At 39.9% G+C, this 23,238-nt stretch overlaps 1 protein-coding gene across 24 annotated transcripts in view; it reads right to left on the minus strand.

Moving 5' to 3' along the window:
• DMD (dystrophin) overlaps nt 1–23,238 on the minus strand; it is a 2,611,869-nt gene that overhangs the window by 85,603 nt on the left and 2,503,028 nt on the right. For all 24 annotated transcript variants that reach the window (XM_021079543.2, XM_085006422.1, XM_085006420.1 and 21 more), the window contains 3 exon segments: nt 12,969–13,170; nt 10,699–10,784; nt 8,280–8,437 (listed from right to left, as the gene is read on the minus strand). In XM_021079543.2, coding sequence (XP_020935202.1) covers nt 8,280–8,437; nt 10,699–10,784; nt 12,969–13,170 — 446 coding nt within the window.

Consider the following 23,238-nt stretch of genomic DNA (forward strand, 5'->3'; position numbering starts at 1 on the left):
AAAAACCCTAAAACAAAACTTGAGCTGTTATAGGATCAAGACACAACTAAGGACCCTGGATGGACAGATAAGGGTATTCCAGGAAGAAGCTTTGCACTTCTTTTCATCTTAAATAATCTTTGTAGAAAGAACTTTCCACTAAAAAAAATCCCATTTGCAAGTCAATGACAAACATGAGAAAAAAGAAAATGGTAAATGCTAAATTCGATGTTTCCTTGTTTCCATGATCTTCTGGGGTAACTATCAAAGTAAATGTGGATTAGAATCAACAGTGACCTGATTAAAGGGAGTCCAGAATACCCTTCCAACTAAAAGCATGGATTGCAAAAAAAAAAAAAAATTTTTTTTTCATTAGCACCTCTGCCTCAGCTTCTGTAGGAAAGGAGCAGGGGAGGAGGGGAGGAAGAAAAATTTGGTCCTAACAAAGAATACTGCTTTAGAAGGTTGAGGGGGAGAAACAGAATGACATATGCTTTCCTTAGCAGTAAGTTTATCAATGAAGCAACTTTTAACTATAACACAAACCTATCTTTAAAACGCTGGTGAAGAAAATATCCATCACTCCACAATGAGAAGTTAACCACAAAAACCACAACAATTAAATGGATAATCATGAAGCTAAGCTCACTACAGATTATAGTCAAAAAAGAAAAAAAAACAGTAATTAAAAACTGATAGTCAACTCAATACAATGCTGATAATACTATGATAAAAGGTCACCCCTAAAAAATTTGCAGGAATTTTTTTTTTTTTTTGTCTTTTCAGGGCTGCAGCCATGGCATATGGAGTTTCCCAGGCTAGGGGTCTCATCAGAGCTACAGCTACCAGCCTAGGCCACAGCCACAGCAATGCCAGAGCCAAGCCATGTCTGGGACCTACACCACAGCTCACGGCAATGCCGGATCCTTAACCCACTGAGCGAGGCCAGGGATTGAACCCAAAACCTCATGGTTCCTAATCGGATTCATTTCTGCTGCACCATGACGGGAACTCCAAATTTGCAGGAATTCTAACCAACCACCCATGAGCAGGTGCAGGAAAAGCCCAGTGATGCTATCTCTACTTAAACATACCAAGTCCTAGTAACTTACTGTAGTTACTAGTGTGTATCCATCAGTACAAAGGGATGTAAAAAGAATGCCTATAGGACCAAAGGGCTTCTATTTCAATTTCTGAACAAAGAGCTAAAGGAAACCTAAGCAAAGTGAAGTCTTAAGGAGTTATTTTAAAGACAGAAACTATAAAATGTGATCAATTGGCATGGGGAATGCTGTCAAACTGGTTAAGAAGCGTCTTGGCGTGGTACTTTAACACCATCTCAAAAGTCTCTAAAATCTCATCCACAGATGCTTGGTTAGGGATAAGAGGAATTGTTAATCTTGATGGGCTATTCTCATGTTAAAATACACTTTAGACAATCATTGCTAAAGCTCAGTGAGTACCTTCTATGTGCCCACCACTCCAAGTACCCTGTCTTTCTTAGATCATTTAACCCTCACAACCACCCCAAGAGCTTAGGGACCTGGAAGTTCAAGAAACATGTCCACATAATTGAAAAAAAAAAAAAAAAAAAAAAGGAGAACAAAAAAACCAAAAGACAAAGGAAAAGAAAAAGAAAAAAAAATGCCCAAGGTGGAGTTCCCATCGTGGAGTAGCAGAAATGAATCCGACTAGGACACATGAAGTTGCGGTTCGATCCCCAGCCTCGCTCAGTGGGTTAAGGACGTGGCGTTGCTGTGAGCTATGTGGTATAGGTCGAAGATGTGACTTGGATCCCACACTGCTGTAGCTGTGGCGTGGGCCAGCGGATGTAGCTCCAATTCAACCCCTAGCCTGGGAACCTCCATATGCCATGAGTGTGGCCCTAAAAAGCAATTAAAAAAATAAATAAATAAAAAGGCCCAAGGTTGCACAGACCCAGCAAATAGCATAGCTGGGATTTGAATCCAGGCAGTTGACTTTAGGGTCTATGGACTTAACCACTCTGCCACTCACACTCCAGAGTTCCTGCAAATATTACTATTTACACAAACACACACACACACATACTTGTCCTTGGCAATTGAGGTTGTAATTTATTCTTGTTTCTGTTTCATTCCATATACAGCAACTGTGCATAGATGATATTCATTTTTGTCATATAAATATAAAAATCCGGAAGACAGATGAAAAAGCAACTTATTCATTTTGAATGCATGAATATAACAGGAGGCAGAAAACAGATGTAAAATAAACAGATTTTGACACGCAAGCTCATGTAGGTGAAGCATATTGAAATATAAAGTCAGTCTGCTGGATTCTATCTAAACAATAAAGTCCTTAAAATGTTTACAGAAGAAAATACTACAAAGACTCAAGGGGGAAGGGTTGGGGAGGACTTCTCAGGGCACTACCAAATACCAATTTACAGACACATGCCTCTTTTCAGGAGTCATTTAAAAAGTTAAGTTTTTCCCACCTAAAAGGAAACATTACTTGATTTCATTTGACTGTAGACTAGATACCTTCAATTGGGATTAGAGTATTTTAAATAAAGATCATAGTGTGTGTGTATGTGTGTGTACACAGGCGCGTGTTGGGGTGGGGACAGGAGTGCTCATTTAACCACATACCCTATTATAACCTAGAATTCACATAAAGGATAATGCTAACACTTTCTTGCTTCAGTCTAGTGTTTGAACTGGTTAAAGCCATTTATTTCAGATGGCCGAGCAGAAGGAAACACTGGCTTGGAACACAGGGAGCTTGGGCCTGATGTCTAATTCTGGCATAAATATAATTGCAGAATGTAGGATATACTCATTCTGCCTCTCTGGGTTTCAGTTTTCTCATCTGAAAGTGGAAAGATGCAGACAATCTCCAAGGTTCCTTCGGGCAGTCTATGACTCAATGCCAGGGCAGACCTGGCCTGGCTGAGGTCAGAGAGATCAATCTACACTGTCAACAGGAATGGTTGCATGGAATATGAAAGCAGGTCAACCTGATGATGTGTTAAATGAAGCCGTATTTCCAAACTAACTAGTTTCAAATCTCTACTTCTACTACTTTTCAAGAGAGACATTCTCTCAGTAAATGTGTTTGACTGTAGGATGCTTCTAATATAGAATCATAGCCTATTGCCTCATTTACTAACAGTGAAGATACCACAGTCAAATCCATACTTTTGTAGTCAACTTTCCCTTGTAAAAATACACAGATGTGACTCTATAAAGGATCGATACTGATTTTTATTTTTGCCTTTTTTAAAAGGGCTACACCTGTGGCATATGGAAGTTCCTAGGCTAGGGGTTGAACTGGAGCTGCAGCTGCTGGCCTATGCCACAGCCACAGCCACAGCAATGCAGGATCCAAACTCCATTTGTGACCTACACTGCAGCTCATGGCAACGCCGGAGCCTTAACCTACTGAGCAGGGCAGGACCAGGGATCCAACCTGCATCCTCATGGATAACTAGCTGGGCTCATTACTGCTGAGCCACAACAGGAACTCTGTATACTGATTTTTAAATAGGCAAAGCCTTTTATTTTGACTTGGCGATTTCCTTTTCTCTTTCTTCTAAAATGATTTCCGGATTTTTTTTCCATTTTTTTTTTTTATTGTGGTAAGATACACATACCATAAAATTTACTATCTTAATCATTTTAAGTGGTAAGTACAACAGTATTAGGTATATACCTATTGCTGTGCAATCATCACCACCATGCATCCTCAGGATGGAGGGATATGGGCTAAGGAAATCTTGAGAAAGATCACCCGGGTGAGCACTGCCATGAAAATACCGCTCCCCTCCTGTTCCTGCCAGGCCCTTGTCTGAGTCAGAAGCAGACACTTTTCTAGCTGTACCAACTTGAAAAGAAGTAAGTTTTCTAGTCAGTGACTAGAAAACAAAGGAAATAAAAAGACTACAGTTTTAAGTCAACTTTTCCTTCTGTGATGCAAGGAATGCATGTGTAGGAGAAATAAGTACTTTCCTGCTGTTTGTTTCCTTGGGCTGGAAGAAAGAGCAGCCTCTGAGCACAAGCTTACTGAAGGAACTAACCCGGGCTCACTCCCTGAGTCTTATACTTCAAACAAAAGGCAGAAGGCATTTTCACTCCTATGATCTTTCCCTCACAGCAAACATTGAATTGTCATGCCTTTGGCATGGTTTCTGGAAGGCAAGGTGACAACCAGAGCTCTGATCCTGGCTGAGGTGAGGCCCTCCAGGACCAGGAGGCCAATTATGAAGGAAGAATTCACACTGGATCTGTTGGAGCAGACTGCCAATTACTACCAAAAAGAGAGGGTCCCCAAATCTGAGTCATATTAACCTCACTCGGCTCTGTACCTACAGAATGTGCACAATATCCTTCTAGCAACATCCAATTTGCCAGTAGGATTCCTCCCCTCCCCAGCTCTCCTCCTATGTGCCCTGCTCCTTTATGGCATCTTGTATTCTAGCAGAGACCCACGGGAAAATGCCTGTTACTTCACTTTGGTAAGCTGGAGAACCTTAATATTAAAAAGGGCATATTTGGGGGTGAAGAGGTAAATGGGATGAGGGGACATGCTGGACTAGGAATCAAACTCTTCCACCAACTGAGGAAATGCCAGGGCATGGATCAATTGCTCATCTACTGAAATAGCACTAAAAACATGCACCCCCCCTACAAGCTTGCCTATTCTATTCTTCTCAAAGGGTTCTAAGGGCTCCAGAAGATTAAATGAGAGAACCATGTGAACAAAGGTAAAATATTATCATTAGGAACAATAGTGATGATATTATTTACAAGCATGGTCAGTACAAATGGTGGGGAGAAGCTGGAGTGAAAACAAATGGTGAGCAGTCATGGAAATAGATTAGGAAAGGTCTGAGAACTAGAGAAATGAGGATTTATTCAGTGGACCACCAAAAGGAATTGCAGATCTAAAGACAATGTCATACAGTGAATATATTTCTCTAAAACCTGTCTGGGAGTTCCCATCGTGGCTCAGTGGTAATGAACCCAACTAGTACCCAAGAGGATGCGGGTTTGATCCCTGGCCCTGCTCAGTGGGTTACAGATCCAGTGTTACTGTGATCTGTGGTGTACATCGCAAATGCGGCTCGGATCTGGCACTGCTGTGGCATAGGTCAGCAGCTGCAGCTCTGATTCGACCCCTAGCCTGAAAACTTCCATATGCCATGAGAACAGCCCTAAAAAGACAAAAAGTAAAAATTAAAATTTAAAAAAATAATAAAACCTGTCTGAGAGCACTGAGACCAATGAAAGGGACCAGGGTATGATGAGAAGATGTGAAAGTAGTGTACAAGCAGCAATGGATGGGAATCAAACAAAAGATGTTTCTTTTCCTTAAAAAAAAAGTACTTTACTAATTTTTTTCCAATTCTACATGTTCAAAGAAGAAAATCTGGAAAAAAAAAAAAGAGTAGAGAAAAACCCCTCCTGTTGCCACTGTTAATATCTTGACAGATTCCTCCTGCCCCTCAGTGTCACAAAAGACATTTCTGAGAGCCTGGAGTCTGGCTAGGCAGGATGCATTCAATCACTATGCGATTGGGTGGTAGGCTGAGTTGAAGGCTCTGATGCTGAGGAGACAGGGATGCTATTCTAGGAACAGGGATGTAGTGAAACAAGAGGCAGGGGGGTGAGTGAAGAAGGCAAGCATCTCACAAAAGAATACCACGGGCTGACATGGAAGGGACCCAGCACCTTGTCCCAGGAGCTAAGTTCAAGAGAGCCAGAGACTAGAGCTTACTTATTTCCACCGCAAAAAAGAAATGGTAATTATATGATGTGATGGTGCTAACTTCTGCTACAACGGCAATCACATTACAATATACAAATGCATCAAATCAACATGTCCTACATCTTAAAATTCCACAATGTTATGTCATGATATATTTCTTTCTTTTTTTTTTTTTTTTTTGTCTTTTTAGGGTCTCATCCAACACATATGGAAGTTCCCAGGCTAGGGGTTGAATCGGAGCTGTAACTGCAGGCCTACACCACTGCCACAGCAACACCAGATCTGAGCTGCGTCAGCAACCCACACCACAGCTCATGGCAACTCTGGATCCTTAACCCACTGAGCGAGGCCAGGGGTCGAACACGCAACCTCATGGTTCCTAGTCAGATTCATTTCCGCTGAGCCACAACAGGAACTCCAAGTCAGATATATTTCAATGGAAAAAATAAATAAAAAGACAGAGAGAGCCAGAGCCTGCAGTGAGGGTGGCAGCAGCTGCCTGATGATGTCGTCAGCAGCACTGTCAGTACCGTGGGATGATAGGACCACAGCTCTGGCGGCCCTGTGGCCAGCTCACCTGAATCTGCAGCAGGAATGGTCTCTGAATAGAGATAGCTGTCAGCAGCTCTGCATTCTGACCCTTACTCTCAACCCTAGTCAAGACACATGAATGTGTATGTGTGTGTATGTGTGTTTGTGTGTGTGTGTGTGTGTGTGTATGTATGTATGAGAGAGTATGTGTGTGTGTAATGTAAAAAGTCCATGAAACTTTAAAGACAAACCAACACTTAGGAAAAAAATTGAGTCATTGCAAGTTGTTTCATGATAGGATCTTTGGAAAATAATCTGGACCATTTGTGGCCATTAATATTCATTGTGTGAAAGTTACATGTGTCTGTATTCTGGAGTAGAAATACTAATGCAGCAACATGCAAGAAAAAAACAGAGGTAGTGAAAGTCTATTCACATTTTGGGAGATTTGAGTATGAGGTGAAAAAAATGCATTTATTTTTTCCACATGTTTTACTTTTATATCTAATTTGCCATAATTTTGGCAAGACAATCCAAAGAGTATATCCATCTCTACATAAACAGCCTTATTATGTGTGCATTTATTCAATCTGCCCAGTTAACTATTAAAGGAATACTAAAACTGCTTTAAATATTTAAATATTCATGTTGTTCTACCCAGGAGGCCTTCTACAGTTTTATCCTAGTCAGTGGTCAGGCTACATACAGATCTAACCCAGTTACCTATTCACTTAGTTCTATTGGTAATGAGATTAGAATGGATTGAGAAATTCCATATGAGAAAAATAGTTCTTAGCGTTTAAAAAACAACATAAGAACACTGAGAATAATGTAGCAGTGCAAATATCTTACTCCTCCAATGCTAGTGGTATTACAAATAGAAAAAAACAACTTCTGACAAAAAGCCATCTGTTACTATGTATTACAAGCCACAGAACTGCTTCTATCTTTTCATCTGGTAATCCCATTCCTGAGAATTTATCCTAAGGGAAAAACCTGAATCAGAGAGCTAACAGGGGAGTTCCTGTTATGTCTCAACAGGTTAAGAACTTGACCAGTATCTGTGAGGGCAGGGGTTTGAACCCTGGCCTCATTCAGTGGGTTAATGATCTGGCATGGCTGCGAGCTGCAGTGTAGGTCACAGATGTGGCTGGGATCCTGAGTTGCTGTGGCTGTGGTGTAGGCCTGCAGCTGCAGCCCTGATTCGTCCTGTAGCCCAGGAACTTCCATATGCCATGGGTACAGTTGTAAAAAAGGAAAGAAAACAAAACAAAGAGCTAACTGTAATAAAGATGTTCACTACAGCATTACTTATCTTGTCAAAAAACACGAAACAACCTAATGTCTATCAGTGAAATGCTTAGGCCTTTAGGAGAAAGAGGGTGTTTCTGGGGACAACAATTCCGATGTGGAAAAGGCAATGGGGCAGGATATGAAAGAGAATGGATGGGAGTGTGCTGAACTAGTGACAGACACTAACCAAGAGTACAAAACTCTGACCTAGTCATAAGCCTATGGAGAGTAACCATTCAGGTCTTATTAGAATAGTAGAAGAATGTTAAAGCTACAAAAGAAAAACTAAAAAAAAAAAAAAAAAAAAAAGATAGCTGTGTCAATTCTTTATCAACAGCTACTAAAAAGAAGGCTATGATGACAGAACCAGGTTTGGGGGAAAAAAACTAAGACTCGCCCATAAAGGTCATTTTCTTATTCACAAAGGATTTCCATGGCTGGAGATTTACTTCCTCCTCTCAAAACCACTGCAGGTTCCCTTCCCGCCCAGCAGTTCAGTAGCCAAGGGGTTCTGGCTGCAGATGGAGATTTCTTTCCCTTTCTTCACACTGTCTTCTCTCCCCAAACTCTTTCCAGAAGCCAATGACTACAGAGGTTTCAAATATCAAAAATCCCCTACCTACCTGCCTATAGAAGTGCTAATATGAGAAACTAAAGTTCTGTGGTTTTTAAATTAATTGCTGAAGTACAAAAGAATAAATATGTTAAGAGGGTAAATAACTTACAAATTGGAAGCAGCTCCTGACACTTGGCTCAATGTTGCTTCCCCCAAAGGATGCAACTTCTCCCAGCTGTCTTGGGATTTGGATAGAATCATGCAGAAGGAGGCCCAGTCTGCGCTGGTCACAAAATCCTGTTGAACTGGCCACTTGCTTGAACAGGTCTACAAAAGGAAGAAGAGAATTTCAACAATCAAAAATCAGTACCCAGCAGATACTAGCAAAACCTAAGGACCAACTCAATTCCGGTACCAATTCTCAAGAGCAGCCAAGATTTCCCCAGAAGGGTTACTTCCACTGTATGCTAATCTGGACATTTATTATTTTTATGGGTTGAGTTAATCATCACTGTGTATAAATGAAACATGACAACTTTTAAATAAACTACAGCCCTGCAAGAAATGAGAGTTTACATACAGTTCTGACATGTGAATTTTTCCTAAGCCAGAACATAATCCTTTGGAAAATATTTTATATATAGGACATGACCACTATTATAAAATAAATGTTTTAGCATTAAGAATCTTATAACTGGCCCAAAGCACTATCCTCTTTGGACACCAGATTCCAAAATATATCCAAATCAGGACCTCTTTATGAAGTCATACAATCACTGAATTTCTAGTATGTGTTTCCAAAGGATGCTGAACATATTTGTGATTAGCATCACTGTACACTGTTACTGATTCAATATGTGTCTTTTTGGCTGGTGAAAGATACCCCTTGAGGGCAGGGACCACATCTTGGTCCACTGTGTGCCAGAAATAGAAGAGCAGTTCCTGGAGGCTGGTGGGTGCCCAATACACAGGGATTCAAGGAATGAAAAAACATACCAAACACTTACAATACATGTTTTGTTCTCAAAAATAGAATTATTTTAATCCTACCTCATATTCAAATAAAAGTTGTCCCAAAAGTAAATGGATGAGAGCTTTTCTTACTCATAAGCACTAAGAAATTAAAACTCTAAGAAACCTGAAGTTTTAACAGGATATTTATGATGGCAGTACCAACACTGAGGCTTCACAGAGAGCCCTTCCCCATCTCTCCAGCATACACACAAAATTTCAAAATTATGAATTACCTTCAAATGTCCCAGTTTGAAGTTAACATTTTTGTTTCACCAACCTCAAACATATTCCCTCCTAGTAGTTATTTGAAACATGGGCTGGAAGCTCCATTGATGAATTGAGTGGGAATGACGATATACTGGTACTACACCACTGGCCAGGTTAGAGTAAAAGCTAACCTATAACAAGTCACTACCGTATTGAAAGAAGAAGATCCCACAGAAGTATTCTATTTCATCCAAAATACATTTTGTTTTGGCTGTGCCTGTAGCATGTGTAAGTTCCCCAGCCAGGGATCAAATGCATGCCGAAGCAGTGACCCGAGCCACTGCCATAACAACACTGGATCCTTAACCTGCTGGGAACTCCCCAATACATTTTTAAATGGCTAACAAAAGCTGTTCCGTTATTTTTTTCTTGGGTTCTCAGGATGGGGAAACTCAAGTGGAAACTACATAAAAGTGAGCGTTAAAAGAGCTTGTATATTTGTGGCTTACTCCTGGGGGGAAATGAGCAATAGGATACAGAGTGGCTTTGGAGGAATTCAATCTCTTTTATCTCCTGCCCATCCTTAAGCTCAGCACAGCTCCTTATCCCTGTGTGGCTAGGCCTTAGGGGAAAAAAGAAAAGACCAGATAGACTAGGTTTGTTTAATATTCCTACCGAAAAGATGTCTCGCAAGCATTTAATGGGGAAATACAGGTACATTCTTTTACGATGGGAATAAATCGTTGCTTAGTCATCTCAACCATCCCTCCTCCAGCATTTGCTTTTAATTTGGATTTACAAATTTTAAGCAGAAGCACCCAATGGCTAATCAAAAGGAAATTTTATAAGGTGATATTTATCCTGTAAGAAATGACGAGCTGTCTCTCAAATAATAAAATGTTAATCACATCACAGAATTGGATATGTCAGTACAACTTGCAGGAAGATGATTATAAAATAAACAATGTTTCCTGAACATGAATGCCAGATAGTGCTCTTTAAATAAGACTCAAAAGACGAGGCAAGTGCAGGGATTAAACCTTCACATTTATTTTTCTGACTTAGACAAAGGGGTTAGGAAATCAGACTTTATCCCCAAGGAACATGTGTTTTGTTTAGACATAGTCAATGCAATGTAAAATAACACTTGCACTGGAGAAGTTAATCCTCATTCTCTATTTAAATACCTACAATTTAACGTCTGACAGGGAATGGCACAAACCAAATTTTATGACAGTCTAAAAGTAGTTCTACACCTTACATGAGGAACCTGCTGCCAAATAAGAACACTATGTCATTCCCCATCTAGAACAGGGGTAATTAGCCACCATTAATAAAAGAATACAGACTTAATACACATGACTTACATCTGTACTTGTCTTCCAAGTGTGCTTTACACAGAGAAACGATGCCAGTTTTAAAAGACAGGACCCGAATCCTCCCCGTTCGTCCCCTATTATGAATAATCAAAGCAGAAAAACAATTACTGACACTTTACTAAATGATAAAAAACTTCTCAGTTAAGAAAAAAACCCTTGGATATGGGAACTCTATTGACCATTGTTTAAGATCGTTAAGAACATTTCTGAGTTCATTATCTATCTGGCTGATAACCTAGAATGCGATGGAAATTTGACCAACTCAACCAATGAACACTTAGCAAGTTTTCAATTCTTAAAAACCCCTTCTTGAATGGTAAGAGTTTCTCTACATAAAAGAAGAAAAAAATAGCCTCTATTTATCTAGGGAGAGCCACCTGGGCTAAGTTAATAAGTGGAAGATTTACTACTATGTACTAATAAGCAAATTACCTACTTTGGTTACTGAAGCCAAAAAAAAAAAAAAAATTAACTAACTGCCTAACTGCTCTGCCCTCTTCAACACTCATTTAGATTTTCATCAGATTGCCCTTTATTGAGAAGAAAATTAATCACTTCAGGCCACATGACATGTAATATAAAATGGGAATATTTATGTCTATAAGAAAAATATGATGCAGTTTATTAGAGAGCATTCAGCTAGATGATCTTAAACAGCAAATTAAAAATAACCTATTGCTACAGCAATGTTTTAATACAGATGTACTTTCATGTTACATATAAAGCATTCCAGAAGGTATTTATTAATAAGTTCATTTTATCCATGGGAAAATTAAAATGAAGTTTTTCATTTTCTAGAAAATGCCTTTTGATAGTTTTCAGCTTTGATTTTGTTGTGAAAAATACTGAACCATATTTGCTGGTTAAAAAAATAGTCTGGAGAATGGCAAAGGACAAGTCCCAATGGTGGTTATTTTTGGTGAAAAATATGTTCACCTTTCAACTGGTACAATTTACTAAATCTATTAGTAAAAAATGGAAATCGTGGGTCCTAACACATTAACAAAAGCACTATCATTGAAGATTTTATCTTTTTCCCTTTTTAAAAAGGCAAAGCAAAGTTTAACAAACTTTATGTAAAAACTCAGGTCTTCAAGGAGTTAAAATTGTCCCCTCAAAATTTTCAGGCATAGAGAGAGGAAGTTACCAGAATCCATTTACACAACATCTGGAAAGAAAATGGTGCCAAAATACATTTGAGGGAAGACCTGAATAGAAACCCTTATCAAAGCAAGTGTAAGTATAATCCGTAATTAAAATCCAACATGTTCAAGAGCTTGGTAGATAATGATCAGAATTCAATAGCCAGGTGATTTGGAATTTAGAAAGCAATGCCTTATCAAAGTAACAAAGAAAAAAAGGTATACATTTTAAGCCAGGAGATGGTAGAAATCTACAACAAAGGCAAAAGCAAAACAGTTGCTATGCAACTCCTTTCAGAAAACCTTTGCAGATTTCCAAATGTGGAAAATGTTCTTATTGACATGGGAAATCGGGCATATAATAATTTTGAGGTCTGAGAAGAATTCAGTCAAAATTAAGACCAATTCCTTCTGCTGCCTTCCTCAATTATCTTCATTAAGCTCAAGATGAAACTGGGGAGCTCGCCTAAGTGTAATCCAAAAGAAATAAGCAAGTTCTAAGAGAGAGATAAATGGAGGGCCAAATTGCAACTTCATAAACCCTTATTTAAAAAAAAAAAAAAAAAAGACAAAACTTCCTCAGTTTGAGGAGCTGAGTTTGCTACATCAAGGGCTTATTTTCTTTTCTTTTCCTTTTTGCTTATCAATGCAGCCTTCTGCAAAAACCTATGAATATCAGCAAACACTGTTCAGAGCTGGTGACAGGTGTGCCAGCATCTCCAGGAGCTCACCCCTTCCGGCTGGTGAGAGGGAGCCATCCCTGAAGAGGATGAAGTTCAAAGTACACAGGCAAGGAAGGCAGAGAACCAAGGGCTACACACTGTCTCATGCTACTACTGGAAAAATGAGTAACTTTGGGGTTTTGTCTGCTTGATGATCTGAGAACAACCTACCTTATTGTTCTTACCCTCCCCACTTCTCAACATATTTTTCAGTTCCATTAAAGGCAAAAATGATTAATCACGGGGACAACATAAGGTCAGAGGGCTTCATGAAACTTTCATTCCAAGGACCATATTTCTAGACTGGAGCCCTGTTGTGATGGTAATTACACTGTCACCATTCTGTAAACCAAGCCTCCCATGACAGAGTCTGGAAAAAGCCTGCCATACGTACGTGTCATAAACATTCAGCAGCCAGTTGAGACACATATCCACGCAGAGGGGGACGTTGACCAGATTGTTGTGCTCTTGCTCCAGGCGATCATAAACAGTGGTCAAACAATTAATGATCTGCAGGATGTCCATGGGCTGGTCATTCTGCTTGAGGTTGTGCTGGTCCAAGGCATCGCATGCAGCTGACAGGCTCAAGAGATCCACTGCAAAAGTCACACAAAATCACAAGTGATTCAAAGGGGAAAATCCTTTCTTTGCTGTTTCTCTTTTTGACAATCTTAGTAGTGTTGTCTTGTCCCTTTAGTAGACACCAAACCTGAACCATACCCTCTTTTTATTTTATCTTATTTTTATTTATTTTTGGCCATACCTGCGACATGTGGAAGTTCCTAGGCCAGGGATTGAACCTGTGTCACAGCAGCAACCCGAGTCACTGCAGTGACAACACTGGATCCTTAACCCACTGTGCTACAATGAACTCCCTGCACCCTCTCTTATTAAAGCATTTTGTTTGCATCCCTCAGCTTTAAGTTTGATGGGTTTGATGGGTATTGAAGCTCTGAGGTTTTTCTTAAGTCTCACTGGCATTGGATGAAGATGTAGGTAAAGAGACAGCTCCCACTCCTGAAGTATTAGGAAATACCTGAGAGTTCAGGGGGCCCGATAGTGCTCTATGGGAACAAAGTCATTTTCACCCAAATCAGGGAAAAAAAATGTTTTACTAGAGATTTTCGAAGTCCCTGAGAATACTTTCTTGTATTAGTATCACAGAAGGTCAGTTTGATTAATCTGTATGGTTATGGTTGTATAAACTCTATTTCCAGATATGCATTTATAATCATTAAGCGTTTTTCTCCTTGAAATATCAGTCACCTCCTAATCTCTGCTATGTTCATACTAGGTGAAAAAAATAATCACCCTCATTACAATTTTCTATAGGCAAACTAAAATAACTGCATCACCTATGCTGTTTTCAGACACCAGGCTCACTTATTTCTCCTTTCACCTTCAAATTATATTCTACAATGTACTTTTCAAGTCCTCTAAGAACTTTCTAAGTGGGTGGGGAGGTTCCTTTGATCTGAGGTGGTATTTAATCATATGCTGAAAGACAAACATTTATCTAAAGTGAAACCTCAACCTCATCCAACATCAGCAAATCGTAAGCTTAACTCTCAAACTGTCATGGAAAGATGCTTTTCTCTAAAGCCAATTTATTAGCCAAATTGGAAATGCAACAACATTGCTTTTATAACACCTTATACATCTTAAGCTCTAGTCTGAATTCCCAGTCCTTGGAGAAGAAGAATCAATGGTAATTAAGGAAATCTCTCAGGCATCTCGGGGCAGGAGGCAACACAATTATAAATGTAACTGCAGATAGGAACGACCATAACAGTCAGTATATCCCAGTCAGTAAACAGCTTCTGGCTAGTTCTAATTAAATGCTAACCCCAAAATAGTGGTTAATACCTTTGTAGGTTAATACCTATGTAGTGCACGTTTTTCTCTTTTAAAAAAAGGAAAATAGTAAGCTTTGAAGTTTCTCTGAAAGCATGAAGGAGACCCGGTGGTGGAAGTAGGTTTGTGGTTTTTTGTTTTTTGTTTTTTTTTTTTTTTTTTTTTTTTTGTCTTTCATCCCAGTGAGTAAAGCTCTCTGCTTCCATGTACCAGTTTCCCTAAAATACCCTGGCTGAGCACTCATCCTATTAAAGCCAAGCCCCCACTCCTTTGGCTTAAAAATACTTTCAAGATACAAAAATGATCTCTTTACTTTCTGTCTAAAGTGGCAGAAAGGAACATAACTTGATTTGAGAGGGAAGTAGGTGGGAAAGAGAATAAAGACTTTTTTTAAAATAACACCACGAGCAGGCAGGAGGACAGGAGGAGGGGAAGGCCTACCAGGGACTGTATGAGAGACCAGAGAGAGGTACAGAAACTTCCATCCTCTCTGCTGGGTGACCTCCTCCGAGGACACATTTTCAGGTGTCAGCAGTGAGAACATTCAGACACGCAGCACACCATTTCCACCAGCGGAAGAGAGAAGTGGTTTTCCATCAAGTACCAATGTTTGCAACATGTTTCTTTATACAATATATGAAGCCAAGGGTGGCCGGAAGTTTTTCTAGTATTTTCTTTTTTGTTACTCTGCCTTAGTCATTACAAATATTTTGCTTTACACCCAAGGATATAAGAAGTAACAAGTGAGAATGTTTAGACTCACTTTCATGTTAAGAATCTAATTTCCCTGTGTGATGGAAACAAATCACCAGCAGCAAAATGGCATGCATTTCTTTTTATTGGGCCTACTCTTTTCTCTGTACAGGTGAACAAGTAACACTCAGAAGAGGAAACTGGGAGCATAAATAGTTCCAGAGGGGCGCAAAGCAATTGCTCTGAAATAACAGGAGCAGGAGATGACACAGTTAGGAGAGAAATACCATACGGTGTGTTCTGCTAAAACCAGACATGGTTAAACACAACGATCCATCACAGAAGACTGGAGAACACAGTTTCCCAAAACAAACATATCAAACAGAATACCACTTTCATGGAACAATTTTTAAAAGACTCCTATTTAGGTGTGTATAGCCAATACCACAGACTTGAAAAGAGGTGAGAAAATCAGTTGGGACAATTTAATTGCCACACAAACATACACTTAACTGTTCAAAATGTGCATCTTAGAGAATACATTGAGTTTTTTTATGATACATTAGACATAATGATTAGCTGTTTCTAGAAACTTTAACAAGCAACTATCAGACGCAGTTTTGTAAAACTATCCCTTTAGTTCAAGCTAGGAATTTCCATTTAGGGGGAAAATATATTTCCTTTAGTGTATTCACTGAGGGAATTTTAAAGCTATATAAAAACCCAAATATGCGGAGTTGCCGTCGTGGTGCAGCGGAAACGAATCCAACTAGGAACCATGAGGTTGCGAGTTCGATCCCTGGACTTGCTCAGTGGGTTAAAGATCCGGTGTTGTCATGAGCTGCGGTGTAGGTCGAAGATGTGGCTCAGATTTGGTGTTGCTGTGGCTGTGGCGTAGGCCAGCAGCAACAGCTCTGATTAGACCTCTAGCCTGGGAACCTCCATATGCCACAAGTGCAGCCCTAAAAGGACAAAAGACAAAAAAATCAAAAACAAGTATATTCTAATATACCCTGTCTTTCAAAAGTTATTTTGACAGTAGAGGATGCTATATGTTATTAACTTTATTTTTTTGCGTTTGTGGGCCACACCCACAGCATATGGAAGTTTCCAGGCTAGGGGTTGAATCAGAGCTGTGGCTGCTGGCCTACACCACAGCTCATGGCAATGTCGGATCCTTAACCCACTGAGTCAGTCCAGGGATCAAACCTGCATCATCATGGATGCTAGTCAGATTCATTTCTGCTGTGCTACAATGGAAACTCCAAAGCTACAGGTTGATGCCATTGAAGAATATGGACTATTCGGTGGTGGCCCTCATGTATCAGGGCTGTGGGCTGAGAGTGGGTGGGGGGCCAGCTCTTCAAGATCCTCATTGTTAAGCAAGAAAAGCAGAGAAGGAAGGGAATGGGATGGAGTGGGCGTGGAGGTCTCAAGCACAGGATCCCATTAATGGTTCCTGAGGCGCTGGTTGCGACTAATCATCCTTCTAACATTTTAGGTTCAAATGCTAACTCTATTCCTTTCTACACATGCCACAAGTGAGGAGCTTACGTGGATTTTTAAAAAATCTTTTCCGGAATCCTAGGCTTCGAGAACTAAAAAGTACCCTTAGAATCATTTTGCAGTTGGGAAAACTGAGACCAGAGAGAAAGAGACCCGCTCTGGGAGTTACGGCAGGACACATGGAGGTACACACTAAAAAGCAGAAAGATAGGTAGCCGGTGTCCTTCCAGGTGCTACAGAAAAAGAAAATGACCCACATTCTTTACCAGTAATAATACTGGGGGGAAAAAGAAGCACCAAAACGTTGGCTAGGAGTTTCCATTATGGCTCAGTGATTAACGAATCTGACTAGTATCCATGAGGTTGCGAGTTTGATCCCTGGCCTCGCTCAGTGGGTTAAAGGGATCTGACATTGCTGTGAGTTGTGATGTAGGTCACAAAGGCAGCTTGGATCTGGAATTGCTGTGGCTGTGGCATAGGCTGACAGCTACAGCTCTGATTAGACCCCCTAGCCTGGAAACTTCCATATGCCGCAGGTGTGGCCCTAAAAAGACAAAAAAAAAAAAAAAAAAAAGGTGGTAAAGGTGGTTAGTGTGAGTCTGATGGTGCCCACACAACCCTAGGTTCATCCCATGGGTCAACATGGATACTCTGTGTTAACATATAGACAATCCTGTAACCCAGTTACTACAGAGACAGCGATGGGCGGGGAATGGTGGGATAACTGCTATGTGTCTGTTGACTTTTTTGCCCAGGGAAGCAGAAAGCATCTGTTGGAAGAGGAGGCTGTTTGTGAACACCACATCATTCTACAGGGACCTTACTCCTCAGGCTGAAGGACTTTCCAAGCAAATCTTTGCAGAGCAAGAAAGTCGATGCACTTTGATGTACATATATCTTTGCTGTGAGGGTTAACTCCAGAGGCTCTGTCTGAAGTTGGCACAAGACTTTTGCGAAAACAGCTACACAATACAGAGCCTCGATCAAAGCAATGGAAATAAGTGACTCACTGTGTTTATGGGTAGCCATGGGTTACAGGTTATCACAATTGTTTACTGCTAGCAGTAACATGGGCCATTTGTACCTGGTCTCAGTGAGGTCCAAGGAGGCCACTGGGTTTGGGACTGGATACATGGGAAGAGTATGCCCAGGTTACCAGCAGGCTATAAGCAATGCTGGCTGAGACTCCAGTTAGTGCTCCCTGGTTTCTAAAGTGGTGTGTGGTCACATAGGTGGTTCTTGAGCTAAGAAAGAAAGTTCATTCTGGTCCAGCCCTTATAGAAAGAGGGCTCTCGGAGCCTACAGTTGGCCTCTCCAGACCTTATGCTGGGAGGTAGCCCGTGGATGTGACATGTAGCCTTGTTTCAATGTCCCCGGTATACTGTAGGCTTTTCCTTTCTACAGTGATGAACTAAAGATTGTAAGGACTCCATCTGGGTTCTGTGAGTTTTTTTCAGCTACTGAGCTTAACTGTTATTCCCAAGAGCAATTAGCGCCAGAGTTGAGATTGTTCAGAAGGCCCCCAACTCATTCTTAGCTAAAAATATGGGTAAGGCATTATTTTAAAAAGGAAAAAAGAAAAAAGGGATGAAAATGAACCATTGATGCTAGTTGCCAAGCTACCCTTGGTTTGAAGTAGCACAGGCTTTGAAAATGGTTATCAATAATACCACTTTCTGCTGGAATGTGGAAATGATAGAATCTAAACTCCAGGAATTAACAAAATGGAATATAAGGGAATAGCAAACTGATGGTAAGTCTGCTAAAAATTCAATTCCTTGGTTGCAGAAACAAAAGCTCAAATAAGTTCATTGAGCCTCACCCTCTCTGGTCTGCAGGTAGAGTTCCAACCAGAGGAACTTGGGAACTAGCACTGTGGATAAATGGGCTCCACCAGTGAGACCAATTACAATTAAAAAGATAATTCAAGTGAGGAACTTACAGGTATTCCCAACTTCACCACAATTTTCCTTTTCAATGCAATAGTAGTAGCCCCTGGACTGGGGCTATAATTAAGAGTCTCAAAGGCTGGTAGTAATTGGAAACAAAAGAGTATGGCTCTTAGTTGAAAGCTAAATGCAAAAATTCCACAGGGACTGATGGAATGGCTTACCCTTTCCCTGTATCTCACTTAACTGGAGCTGACTGTCACAAATATTTTGTTGACTAGTGGAGAAGAGAGCCCCATTTTTCTGTATGGAACCAATGTGACCTCTTATCAAAAACTGGGAAGGGGAAGCCCAGGCATATTTTATACTGCTAACAGCTAAATACGGACTGATCCAGTGGCTGAACCTAGAGGATATACTCTATGTTAGGGGAGAAATTTTGGATTAAACTTTAATAGCAAGGAAGAAAGATAAGATTGTTGCTAAAGGGAAGAAAGCCACCAAATGGGTGTTGAAAGGGGAAAATCTAACATAACACTGGTGCCTAGAAAGAGGCTTAAAATAAGAGAAAAATATGCTCCCTTAACTATGACTAAGATGGCCTTTTAAAAAGAGCCAAGAAGTGAGCAGGACAGCTGGCCAATCTATTGAACAAACTGGGTGAAGAGATGTGAGTTCTAACTGTGACCACGACTCCATGAAGAAATGTTAAAGTGGTTATGTCTTTTGGTGCTTGATTCACCAGGTGTATCTGTCATTAAGCACCTGCTTTGGAAAGTACCCTGTGGGAATATTTACCCAGTCATATATGGAGAACACTGATTTATAATAATCTGAATGAGAGGTATCAGGTATTTGATAGAAGGTTTATATGCTAAATGCCTCATCTATCATAGTATTATGTGTAAAAAAAAAGCTATGTGCATACCAACAACACAAGATCAGAAAGATAAATTAAGGAAACGATCCCACTTACCATCACATCAAAAAGAATAAAATACCTAGAAATAAACTTAACTAAAGAGACAAAAGACCTGTACTCTAAAAACTACAAGATCCTACTGAAAGAAATCAAAGATGGCACAAACAGATGGAAAGACATACCATGCCCTTGGATTGGAAGAATCAGTACTGTCACAGATTCAATGCAATCTCCATCAAGTTACCAATGACATTTTTGACAGAACTAGCATAAAATATTTTAAAATTTGCATAGAAACACAAAAGACCCTAAGTAGCCAAAGCCATATTGAGAAAGAAAAACAACTGGAGGCCAACTTCAGGCTTTACTACAAAGCTACATTCATCAAAACAGTATAGTACTGACACACACACAAAAGAAATATAGATCAGTGGAAGAGCAGAGAAAGCCCAGAAATAAATCCACGCACCTATGGTCAAGAGACCCCGAATAGCCAAAGCAATCTTGAGAAAGAAAAATGACACTGGAGCAATCAGGCTCTCTGACTTAAGACTATTACTACAAAGCTCCAGTCATCAGAACAGTATGGTACTGGCAGAAAAACAGAAATGTAGATCAACTGAACAGGACATAAAGCCCAGAAATAAACCCAAGCACCTATGCCAACTAACCTATGACAAAGGAAGCAATATACAATGGAGGAAGGAAAGACAGCCTCTTCAATAAGTGGTGCTAGGAAAGTGGGCAGCTACATGTAAAAGAGTGAAATCAGAACATTCTCTAACACCATGCACAAAAATAAACTCAAAATGGATTAAGGACCTAAACAAAAGGCTGGATATTATAAAACTCCTAGACAAAAACACAGGCGGAACACACTTTGAAATAAATTGCAGCATTATCTTTTTGGGTCCACTTCACAGAGTAATGAAAATAAAAACAAAAATAAGCAAATGGGACCAGATTAAACTTAAAAGATTCTGCGCAGTAAAGGAAACCATAATCAAAACGAAAAGACAAGTCACAGAACGGGAGAAAATCTTTGCGAACGAAGCAACTATAGGGGATTAATATCCAAAATATACAAATATCTCATGCAGCTTTATATAAAACAACCCAATCAAAAAATGGGCAGAAGATCTAAATAGACATTTTCCCAAAGACAAAATGACCAAAAAACACATGAAAAAATGCTCGTCACTAATTATTGGAGAATTGCAAATCGAAACTATAATGAGGTATCACCTCACACCAGTCAGAATGGCCATCATCAAAAAGTCTACAAACAGTAAGTGCTGGAGAGGGTGTGGAGAAAAGGGAACTCTCCTACACTGTTGGTAGGAATGTAAATTGGTACAAGCACTAGGGAGGACAGTATGGAGGGTCCTTAAAAAGCTAAATATAGAACTAGCATATGATCCAGCAATCCCGCTCCTGGGAATATATCCAGAGAAACCCAAAATTTGAAAAGACCCCTTCACTCCAGTGTTCACTGCAGCACTATTTACAATAGCCAAGAAATGGAAGCAGCCACTGACAGAGGAGTGAATAAAAGATTTGGTACATATATACAATGAAATATTACTCAGCCATAAAAAAGAGTGAAATAATGGCATTTGCAGGAACATGGAGGGACCTAGAAATTATCATATTAAGTGAAGTAAGTCAGAGAAAGACAAGTATTATATGACATCACATATGCGGAATCTAAAAAAATGATACAAAAGAACTTACTTATAAAACAGAAAAAAAACTCATAGATTTCAAAATCAAACTTATGGTTACCAAAGGGGAAACTGTGTGGGGGAGGGAGAAATTAGGAGAATGGGAATAACATACACATACTACTATATAAAACAGATGAATAGCAAGAACCTACTGCACAGCACAGGGAAATCTCAACAGTTTTTAAAAACCTATATGGGAAAAAAGAACAGATATATGTATATGTATAACTGGTTTACTTTGCTGTACACCTGAAACTAAAACAATAGTCTAAGTCAATTACACTCCAATAAATATTTTTTAAATCTTACAATTAAAAAAAAAAAAAGCTACATGCCCTGTTGGTGTGTGAGAAAATCTATACATTAGTGGAGGGGCAATTGGGACGCTTGGATCATTAAGGGAAAAATAATTTGATTTTAGTGGCCTAATTACCTGATATTGAAAAGCCAGAAATTTGAGGGGTTTTGTTACTTAGACATTCAGATGTATTGTTTATACTTATTTTCTTCATATGGAAGTTTCCACATAAAAGTCTGGATTAAGTTGATAATATGGATGTAATATACATTTACTTTTGAGAGTTTTCAATTTCATTTTAAATGATCAAGTAGTTTGTAAATCATAGATGAAAACTTTTAAGATGTTTTGAGTATACAAGTTTCTTTGACATAGGCAGAATTCACGAGGTGTGTTGGGTATAAATAAGTACAACACATTTATGTTAAACATAAAAAGGTATGCAAAGAGGTCAAAGGACCAAGAGATACCTAACATTCCAGAGGCACCTGAATATGAAATGCTTATTGCATACCAAATATACAAGAGGCACTAATTACACTCATAAATACTTAGTATGCATGAGGTCTAATTCAGGCCCACCAATGAGACCCATTCTGGCCCCATGTGTCCTCTGCTCAAGAAACACAAGTAAAACCCATGGCTCTTGCTGTGGGTTGACTGTGGTCAGATGCACTTGTCTCTGTGTCCTCAGCAGAGCAAGATTACATCACTAGCCTAAGGTGAAAAGCCAGAAATTTGATGGTGATGGTTATAGTTATCTCTGTGGCATACCCAAACCAAAGTTCATTTATTAGGAGTGACTGCTATTCCTAGAATGTTAGCCTGGAAGACTCAACATTTTTGTACCTCAACTGCATTTCCTAGTTAGAGTTAAGATGTTAGTACACAGTGGCAACAACCTGTCTGGTGTGTCAAAGAGCATGGGATCACTTGAAATAAAAGAATCTTAGGAGAATTAGGAGCTGGGTGAGGACTACCTAGAAAAGAGAAGATGATGCAAAAGACCTCCTAAGTGCAAAAAGAACACATCAAGGGAATCCAAATCCAGTTCCAGGAGGAAAGACAAGGATGTGATGATGACTGGACAATGGACACTACAAGGTGCTCCTTGCAAACTTCAGCACCAGGACTGAGAACCAACCCTCCCTCCCCTTAGTGTGCCACTCGTAGGTATGGGACACATTTTCAACAGGACTACAGAGCTTCCCCCGGACAGAGATGGCTCCTGTTAGGAGATCCCTCTCTTTATGCATCAATATCTGTCAAACCATGTAAGCAGAGAAAATGAGTTTGGCTCTATCCTCAAGATGTGTTTGTTTGTTTATTTCTTTTGTCTTGTTTTCTTTTTAGGGCCACACCCGAGGCATATGGAGATTCCCAGGCTAGGGGTCAAATCAGAGCTGTAGCTGCTGGCCTATACCGCAGCCACAGCAACGCCAGGTCCGAGCCCCGTCTGCAACCTTCACCACAGCTTACAGCAACGCCAGATCCTTAACTCACTGAGCGAGTCCAGAGATCGAAACTGCGTCCTCATGGATGCTAGTCAGATTCATTTCTACTGAGCCATGACCAGAAATCCTGTCCTCAAGATATTTTGAATTCTGAGCTATCAGAAACCTGGCCTCCCACCTAGGTGAAAAGTAATATACAGTATATGGGAATAGGAGATTTTTGTGAGGAAGGGACAAAATGACACTGGCCTCTCAGGCCCCCTTGCTGCCAATGGCTTTGGATGCATATCCTGACTTGAATACTGTTACTTTACCATAGTC

This window comes from Sus scrofa, chromosome X (genome assembly GCF_054392235.1).
Source record: "Sus scrofa isolate SSC_HxYL_T2T_F1_AM1 chromosome X, Sscrofa_HxYL_maternal_Yorkshire_Landrace_v2.0, whole genome shotgun sequence".
NCBI lineage: Eukaryota > Metazoa > Chordata > Mammalia > Artiodactyla > Suidae > Sus > Sus scrofa.